The sequence below is a fragment of the Polistes canadensis genome, unplaced genomic scaffold (assembly GCF_001313835.1).
Source record: "Polistes canadensis isolate GaletaPanama2010 unplaced genomic scaffold, ASM131383v1 scaffold_162, whole genome shotgun sequence".
In the NCBI taxonomy this organism is placed as follows: Eukaryota; Metazoa; Arthropoda; class Insecta; order Hymenoptera; family Vespidae; genus Polistes; species Polistes canadensis.
Window position 1 is genome coordinate 224,719 of NW_014569709.1, and position 9,169 is coordinate 233,887.

Consider the following 9,169-nt stretch of genomic DNA (forward strand, 5'->3'; position numbering starts at 1 on the left):
TATATATATAAATAAATATATTATATATAATAGTAGTATCAGAGAAAATCCTAGAAAATCGTATTCCTCGGTCATCGAGATATCCAGTAACCGACGTCATATAAAAGAGACTATTTCTCTAACCTAGAGAATCGTAAATTTTATAGGAAAACCGACGCGACTAAAGCTACTAGATATCGTCGATCGCTGATACGAAGAACGAACCGCAGCTGAAAGTTGAGCTTCGAGCTTTCGATGCTAGTATAGTATTCTCTTTTATATATATATATATATTTTCTTTTTTTCTATACCTTTCTCTATTACTCTCTTTTTTTCCTCCCACTTTAATCTCGTTCTTTCTTATTACCAACCATCATGAAGAAGAAGGATTTCATCCACCAAGCTGAGAGAAATTTGTTAGCTATAGATCTATCTTTTTTAGGATGAAAATCTTGATGCTACCGATCATCCGTGATGACAATAAGTATAAATTTTATACATTTTTTACGATAAAAAGAAAGAAAACAAGAAAATAAGAGACAAAATGATGATTGCATTGTTTGTTCTTTAGACATTTTTATGAATATAAAAAACATTTCGTTACTATAAATAACTTTGATAATTCGTAAAGAATTTTACTATGCTTCGTAGTCTTATATAATTTTATAACAAAAAGAAAAAACAATAAATATATAATAAATTTATCCTGTATGATGTGTTTCATTCACGTTAACGAGATATATTTTCGATTGATGTATTATAAGAAGAAAAAAAAGAACCAATAAATAAAACCGAAAGAAACAAACTTCGGGATAATGTATTATAATATACAATCTTTTATCTTTTTTTATTAAAATTTGAAATGGAAGAAAGAGAGAGAGAGAAGAAAATTTCTTTCCTCTTCCCCCACTCTTTCTTTAAAACAAAAATAAATGAAGACCGAAATTTTCATTTATTCAAATATTTTCAAAATATTTCGTTCTCGAACGAATTAAAATTCGATTAGCCAATATCCGTTCGTTGGCATAGCTTTTTAACGCTTTCCTCTATCGGTTTAAAAAAAAGCTCGTGCTCGTTCACTTTTAGTTGGTCCAAGGGGTTCGTTCATTCGTTCGTTTATTCGTTCGTTGGAAAAAAGGGGGATGGTGGGAAGTTGAACTATCCAAGTTGGTCGAGGGAGGCCGTGTGCCCGAGTAAATCACCGTGGATTTAAGTGGATTCTACAAACCTCCACCTTCTTCTTCCCTTTTTCCTCTTCCATCTTTACTAACCCTTTTCCTTCAACCTCATTCTCTATCCCTATTTCTTTTTCTTCTTTCTTTTTTTTTTGTCTTCTCATTTTATTATCTCTGCATCGACTACAAATGTATCCTTGAAATACTCTCACACGTAAAAAATGAAATAAAATACACCCTGTATATATAAATTATTTTGTTTTACTTCGATTGAAAATAAATCTTTTATTATTTCTATTATTTATTGCATTTATACGTAAAAATACAATAAAAATTTACTCTCCTATTATATATAACATATGATTATTATTATTATTATTATTTGATTATATTTCAATACGTTTTTTTCTATTCTTCTATATCTTTTTGTTAATTAACATTTGATGTATAACAAAAGTTAAGTATAATTCATCGGAAATACTTGTTTCCTTTCTTTTTATAGAAAAAGGGCTCTTTAAATCTTTTCTAAAAATCATTTTCTTTTGTATTTAAGATTTGACTTGCTTCCTGATCGAGGATTAGGGAAATGTGTGATCTCGGATTTGCCGAGATTTATCGTTGGATTTTCGGCTTGTTGATCGAAGTCAAAAGGGCGAATTGGAATTTAACGATGGGGCTGGAGGGAGAGAGGGAGGGGATACATCGTTAAAAGGTTTAAGTTTATTTATTTTAACTAGTACCTTCGATTCGGTATTTAATGAAAGAATAATTCGTTTTGCATCCAGAGAGAGAGAGATAGAGAGAGATAGAAAATAATATTTATTGTTTGTTTAAAGGGGTTTTTTTTGTTTCCTTTATAAAAAGTGACGATTGTTGGAAGATTTTATTTTATTTTTTTTGTTTTTCAAGGGATAGTAGATTGTCTCGTCTTTTGGTCTGTCTTTAGAAAACTGGGAAAATCGTTTACGAGGAAAAAGGAGTCGAGAAAGAAAGCTTCTTCAATGGTCGCATCTGCAGCGTTCTCATGAAAGTCATGTGCCGGAAGGTGGCGCATTGCGAACGTGAACTTTCAATTTGCGGCTTCTTCTTCTTCTTCTTCTTCTTACTCTTATTTTCTTCTTTTATCTTCCTTTGCCAAATTTTTCTCACTTTTTTTTCCTCGTTCCCCCTCCCCTCCCTTCTAAATATTCTTATCCAAGTCATAGACCACTTTTCATTTTCAAACTATAAACCTAAGTTGTAAGATTTTACTTTTTGTTCTAACGTTTAACCCTTTGATTACTGAATTAATTTTTGCTGTAAATATTTTATTGGGAGGGAATATTTAATAATAAATTATATTTAATAATTAAAGTGTTTTTTTGTGTGTGTTTCTCTTATAATATAATTTTTTTATATGACAAGATTTAAAATAATAATCAATACGTAAAGCAACCAAACGCATTTAAAGGTTTAATAAGATTTCCAATGTATAGGAAAATATTGGTGTAGAGATAGTATTTGATATATTAAATATATATATAATAAATAAAAATGAACTTACATAAGCAAAGTTGTAAAACCGCGGTGAAAAGGGCTGCAAGTTTCCGTGCTGCCATGAGAATAAACCAGTTTGTTGATAAATCTTCGTGACAGTTGGTCGATTATCTGGAAAAATATAATTAAATTCAATATTAATATTTATTTTTCTCACTTTAATTGTAACATTTTAACATTTCAATTGTATCATTTGTAACATTTCACAATTGAAATAATAACGAGCAACGAAAAGATAAATCATTATTATTTCATTCAAATATTTCAGATTAAATAATTCATTAAATCGTGTGATTAAAATAATAGTAATTATTGTATTTGTTTATTATTATTAAATGTGATTATAGATAATCAAAATATTTTTGTAAGATTATTTTAAATGTATATGTATTTATCCATTCGCATATTACGTTTATCACATTTTCAAACAAATAGGCCACACACCGCATTGTATTTGCAACGAAGTTTAAACTTTAGTCATCTATCAGAATTAGTGTGTGCTAGTAACTTTCTTCCATTTTCATATAAGACAGTAGAGAGATAGTGTACTCCTCGATTCGTAATTTCGTTAGCTGTGTGTTTCATGAGATTTATTTATAATACAATTAGAATTAAATAGAAAATAGATGAGATTGTTGGAACGTTAATACGTTCACGCGTATATTAGAAATTGAAATTACTTTACCTAACAGTTATATCGTACGTGTATTACAATTAATTATATTTATTATTATTGATTAAATAATTTTAACATAATCTAACCCCTAATTACTCTTATCTATATATATAAATATAAAGAGAATTATATATATATATATATATTTCTCTTTTTATCTCATTTACTTTAATATATCTTTCAATTATTTTATCAATGTATTAACGAGATCAATTAATTAATTAATTCTTCTTCTTCATCTTTTTTTTTTTTTTAGAAAAAAACAACCCATCAACCAGAATTTTATTTTACCCTATCTTGCCATTTATTTGATTTATTTTGTCTAGTTCGTAGAATTCAAAAGAATCTTTATCGTACGATTCGCGTAAAAAGTAACTTTAAACAACGGTACCTTCTTCGAAAACTTGAAACTTCATTCATCGCAAACTTTTTCGCGAATTCCTTCTTTTTTTTCTGCTTGTTTCTTTTTTTTTTAATTCGATAACTCTCGCGAAATGAATCGAATCAATGTGAAAAGGCAACCGTGAACATTGAATCTGGTAGCACAGTAAATTGGTATGAGTGTGGAATAGAAAGATTCCTACAGATCGTTTCAACAAATTTACAATTAGATTACGATACACGGAACTATTTAAAAAGATTTTTCTTTTTTTTTCTTTTTTTTTCTTCTTCTTTATTCCTTATTCTTCTTCGTCGTAGTCAACGCGAACCAAAATGAAATTACATTTGTAACGGGATTAAGAAAAAACAAAAGAAAAAAAATACATTTCCTTAGGAAATTCTTATCCTACAATTTAACAATATTCACTAATTTTTTTAAAATCATTCCACGCTGGAAAACAATTGTTCGTTCGATCGTAGAATTAAAAGTAAACGGGTGAATTGCTTGAGAAAAATCAAAAAATAAGAAGTATAAATTTGTAGAAAGTTAAATCAATTATTAATTAAGAAAGTTTAAACACAATCTCGCGCGGTTATTTTAAAAACGATTGATTTAAAATTATTAAGAACACTTCTATACCTACTCCTTTCTCTTGTACCCTTATACTTTTCATTGGAGAATTTACAAAAGTATTTTTTTTGTTGTTAATTGAAAAAAAGAAAAGGTGAACCCTTGGAGTTATTCGTACAACTCGAACTTTTTCATATAAAATTCGAGAGATATTATTACCAATAGGATAAAAGTAAAGAAATAACAAAAAAAAATAATATATAATACGATAATAAAATTCTTGAAGAATTTAAGAAGTGGGGTTGAAAGAAAAGTAGTCGATGTGAACCGGTAAGAAATGAGTTGAACTAAGGGTTGGCTGGGGGATGGGGGGTGGAAAACTAAAGGGAAAAAAAGCTCCTACGTCCGGAGTAATTAATGACACCCATAGTTATCCTATCACCGATTAAAATGAGTTCTCCGGGGGGGTTGAAACCGGTAGCTCGTTATTCCGAGCCCGTTAGAAATCGCAAAGCATCAGAATCATCATCATCATCTTCATCTTCATCTTCATCTTTTTCTTCTTCTTATTCCTGCCAGTTATATCTACCACACTATCTATTTTCAAGCAACCCCCGTTAACCCCCATTACCATTCTACCACCGATTCACTTCTTCCTTAGATTCTTCTAGGTGATTTTAACGAACCCTTGCTGGGGTTATGAACAATGAAGCGTAAAATGCAATTAAGCATTTAACGATGGCCACGAGGACGAATGCATTTCGTCCCCGTTTATCTTACCCATCTTTTCAGATTATTTATTGTTCCCCGATAATACTTATTCTTATTCTTCTTATTTTTCGTAAAATTTCTTTTTTGTTAAGACGAATTTAATATTCGCGATAATAGATAAGGATCGTCATTATTAATATTTCTTAAGAAGTTAGTTAACTTTTTTCATTTTTTATTATCCACGAATCCGAAGATGATGATGATGATGATGATTTTATTTTTATTTTGTTTTGTATAGAATTATTAAGAATAGTAGATAAAAACGAGGAGACAATTTTTCTATGATATACAGTGATTGATTGAATATTATTTTTTTTCCATTTAAAAAAAACATAATAATAATAACGAAACTATAATATACAATTACATCAAAATCGTATTATTTTATTGATGACAAAAATTAAAATAGAAGAAGAAGAAGGAAACACTGGTATATATTATTTTCACTATAAATAATAATCCAATGATAAAAAAAAGAAACTGCTTGAAATTTGATCCCTTCCTCTTCCCTCAAAAAAAAAAATCCATATCACGAATAAAAAGAAAAAGAAAGGAAGGACGACGTGAAAATCAGAAAGATCGAGTTTTCTCTTCGACAGGATTCGATTCGTTCACCTACTTTACCATTCGATTCGATTTTCCGACTTTTCCAAGGTTGAAGATAAGAGTCCCATAGAGAGAGAGAGAAAGATAAAAAAAAGAATAGAGTATAGTAGATAGATAGATAGATAGATAGATAGATAGATAGATAGATACGTAGGGTAGATAAAAAGAGAAAGGGAAAAAGGGTAGAAAAGAATAAGAGAAAAATGGAAAACTGGAAAGCAACGATAGAAAAAGCACCCCCACCCACCCCCCTTCCACCCGGAGAGATGAAATCGAAGCCACGCAGTGAGAAGAAACGAAGAGGAATAAGAATAAGGAACAGAATCGAACGTGAACCGATAGATCCCCTGTTAGATGATAGAAAGAGAGAGAGAGAGAGAGAGAGAGAGAGATTGATTTATGGTAAAAAAGAGGCCGTGGTGTGCGGTAAGTGGGCTATTTTTCAATGAACCAACCGCCGGATGTATTCCCATGGGGAAAATGGAATTTTGAGCGGTTCTCGTACTCGTATGTGTAATACCTAGACGAGAAGGATCAGAGAGGGGGTGGAATGGGGGTGGAATGGGGGATGGAAGGTAGGAGAAAGAGAGAGAGGGATGGTTCAAAGTATCAAAGGGTGGCTACGAGGAAAATAGGAATAGAGGGTTGAAGGGTTAGTTTCGAATTGAACTACGCAGTTACGTATCAAAAGCAAACTTTACTACTACCTTTCGTGATATACGTGTCCTTGATCCACGTTGATTTTCGTTATACCAATTGATACGATTTTGTATGAATATTATTATACTGAATGAATTATTCTAATCATTAGGATTGAATATTATTGGAGATTGAAAATAATCGTGATCGATTATATTTATTTCTTTTTCGAGATTTGGTAAAGTAAAATTATCCGATTGTATGGAAATTATTATAAGTTAATTCGTATAAGTACAAAGTATACTTGCAATTCTATTTTTGTTTTTATATTACTTTATTAATTTCTATATAAAATAAACAATAGAAAAAAAGAAATACTATCATAATTTTGAGTATCTTAATAATGATGCATAGAGAAAATACTCAATCGTGTTAGTTTTTAAAACAAATTAATTCATTATAATTATCTTGAAAAAGTAAGTAAAGTTAATCTTCGAATAGAGATTTGTTTCTATTATTAATAAATAATAGAATTATTTTCTAGTAACTTATTTCAAATATCACACTCATTTTTAATATGCATTCATCCATCCATTTACGTATACGTTTATATAAGTGTATAAATGTGTAGAAAAGGTGTAGGTATATATGCATTGATGTGGGATCAAGTTTAAAGGGTGGGTGGGTGGGTTTACCCTCGTGTCTTTTGAAGATCTTAGAGAGTTGAGGAGTGGAAAGATGAGAGGAAGGGTGGAAGTTAAATCTTGGCAGAGGGTGAGTAAGTTATGACCTTTCTACCTTTAACCATCATCCTTCCTTCTCTTTTCTTTCTTATTCGTGAACTATCTCTCTCTATCATTCTCTCTCACTTTCTCTTTCTATTTCTCTTTCTATCTTTTGGTTTCTCCCTTACTTTTTGGCCGCGATCTTCTACGTTTGTATGAATGTATGCATGAGATACGAACTTTATGCTTTATGCATTGAACGCAGTAGTGATAAGGACTGGCATAGTAGCAACGAGACTCTTGCAACTGCATTCTACTTCTTCTTCTTCTTCTTTTACACTTTTTCTTCTTCTTCTTTTTTTTCTTTTATTTTCTCATCTTTCTTCGTATTCGTCAGAATCATCTTCGTGTTGTTCGTGTTGTTCCTGTTCGTTTGACTCCTCCTTCTTCTTCTTTTTTTTTTGTTTTTCTTATTTCCAAGGATTTTTCTCTCTTCCCTTTCTCGTCGAGCACGTGAAAGCATTTTATCGGACGATCTATGAATCTTCCTACGGAATAGTCCTTCTCTATCTTTCCTGAACTTCCAAAGATTTTTATATCCTTTCCCACTTTTCGCCATGAGATTTGGAATACTGTCTCTTACCCCTACCTATCGTCAAGCTTTATATGCAACTGTTCTTCTATTCGTTTCTTCCTTTTTTTTCATTTTCCTTTTTTTCGTTTTTTATCAAGAAGAAAACAAAAACCTATCACTATTATCTTATGTTCCTTATAACTGTATACGTATGTCCGAAAAGATCTGAGTTAAATTTTTAATGTTGATTAATAATACTTTATAATAATTCAATTAGTTGTTTCTCTCGTCCAAAAATAAAATTATTAATAAAAAGATATCTTATTAGGGAATATGAACATTCAAAATTTATAATAATCTTTGTTTAATAATTAATATACTTCGTTAAAAGAGAATTATTTTATAAATACAAAAGATTAAATCGAATGAAAAGAAAAATATCGAAAATTGTATACATATTACGTAATTATTTATTTATACATTTTAATTATTACAAAACAATGTTTCATTATATTCGATTTAAATTCACTATCTTTAAGATTTTATTGCTTTTAAGTATTTCTTACATTCCTACGAAAGAATAAAAAAAAAGAAGAGAGAGAAAGAGAGTAGGAAGATGCAAATCTTTCGAGTTAGAAACATCCCCCGTTGTGATACTACAACCCTAGAGGGTAGAACGATCGGACGAGTTGGATGGGGTTGCAAAGGGGATGCAGGGGTTAGTTGAGACGGCAATTACGTAAACCACGTCACCTTGCGGCAAGTAATAACTGTCTCCTTTTGAAATGTAGAGACAGTTAATTTAACACTTTAATCGCCGTTCGCGACACGAATGGATGAATTGCTGTCAGGTTACGAGAAAACCCCCCTGGGAAACTTGGGGGAAGAAAGAAGGGGGTAGTTTTCCTATTTCCAAATCAACTCGAACCAAAACGAAGAAAAATATGATATGGAAGAGTATGCTGAGAATTATGGAAATAAACTAAAGAAAAAAAAGAAAGAAGAAAAAAAAAAGGATAAAACAAAATAATTCAATAAAGTAAAAAACTTTTAATCGTGGATAAATATTTGATCTTCTTATTACTACTTTTTCTTTTTCTTTTTTTCTTTATGTTAATTCCTTGTTACAAATTGTAGTCTTGTAAGAAAAGAAAAATAACAAAATCTAATTGCAATAGAATCGGTGTCGTGTAATCGTGTACGAGTCAAATGAATTAATTGTTTGAATTATTATACTTCGAATTACTTAGGGTAATAGGGCTGCTGCTGGTGGTGGTGGTAGGTTTGATCGAAAAAGTTTTCAAACTTATTATACTTTATCTCTCTCTCTTTTTTTTTTTTCTCTCTCTCTCTCGTTTCTGAAAATAAATCTTGACAAAGTGAGTTTGATCGTAAAACCAATTGTTTTTAAACGTTAATTTTATTATACAATATATATACACTCTTTTGTCTACGCGTAGAATACTTTGTCAAGTTATAAATTTAGCATGTAATGTTCAGGAAATGTCAGAGAATGCAATGCTGTAAATTGTGCAT

At 30.3% G+C, this 9,169-nt stretch overlaps 1 protein-coding gene across 2 annotated transcripts in view; it reads right to left on the reverse strand.

The window, feature by feature from the left end:
• Positions 1 to 9,169, reverse strand: part of LOC106789061 (lachesin-like) — a 132,510-nt gene that overhangs the window by 17,474 nt on the left and 105,867 nt on the right. For both annotated transcript variants that reach the window (XM_014752894.1, XM_014752893.1), the window contains one exon: positions 2,698 to 2,801. In XM_014752894.1, coding sequence (XP_014608380.1) covers positions 2,698 to 2,752 — 55 coding nt within the window. In that variant the 5' untranslated portion in view covers positions 2,753 to 2,801. The remainder of the gene's footprint in view (positions 1 to 2,697; positions 2,802 to 9,169) is intronic.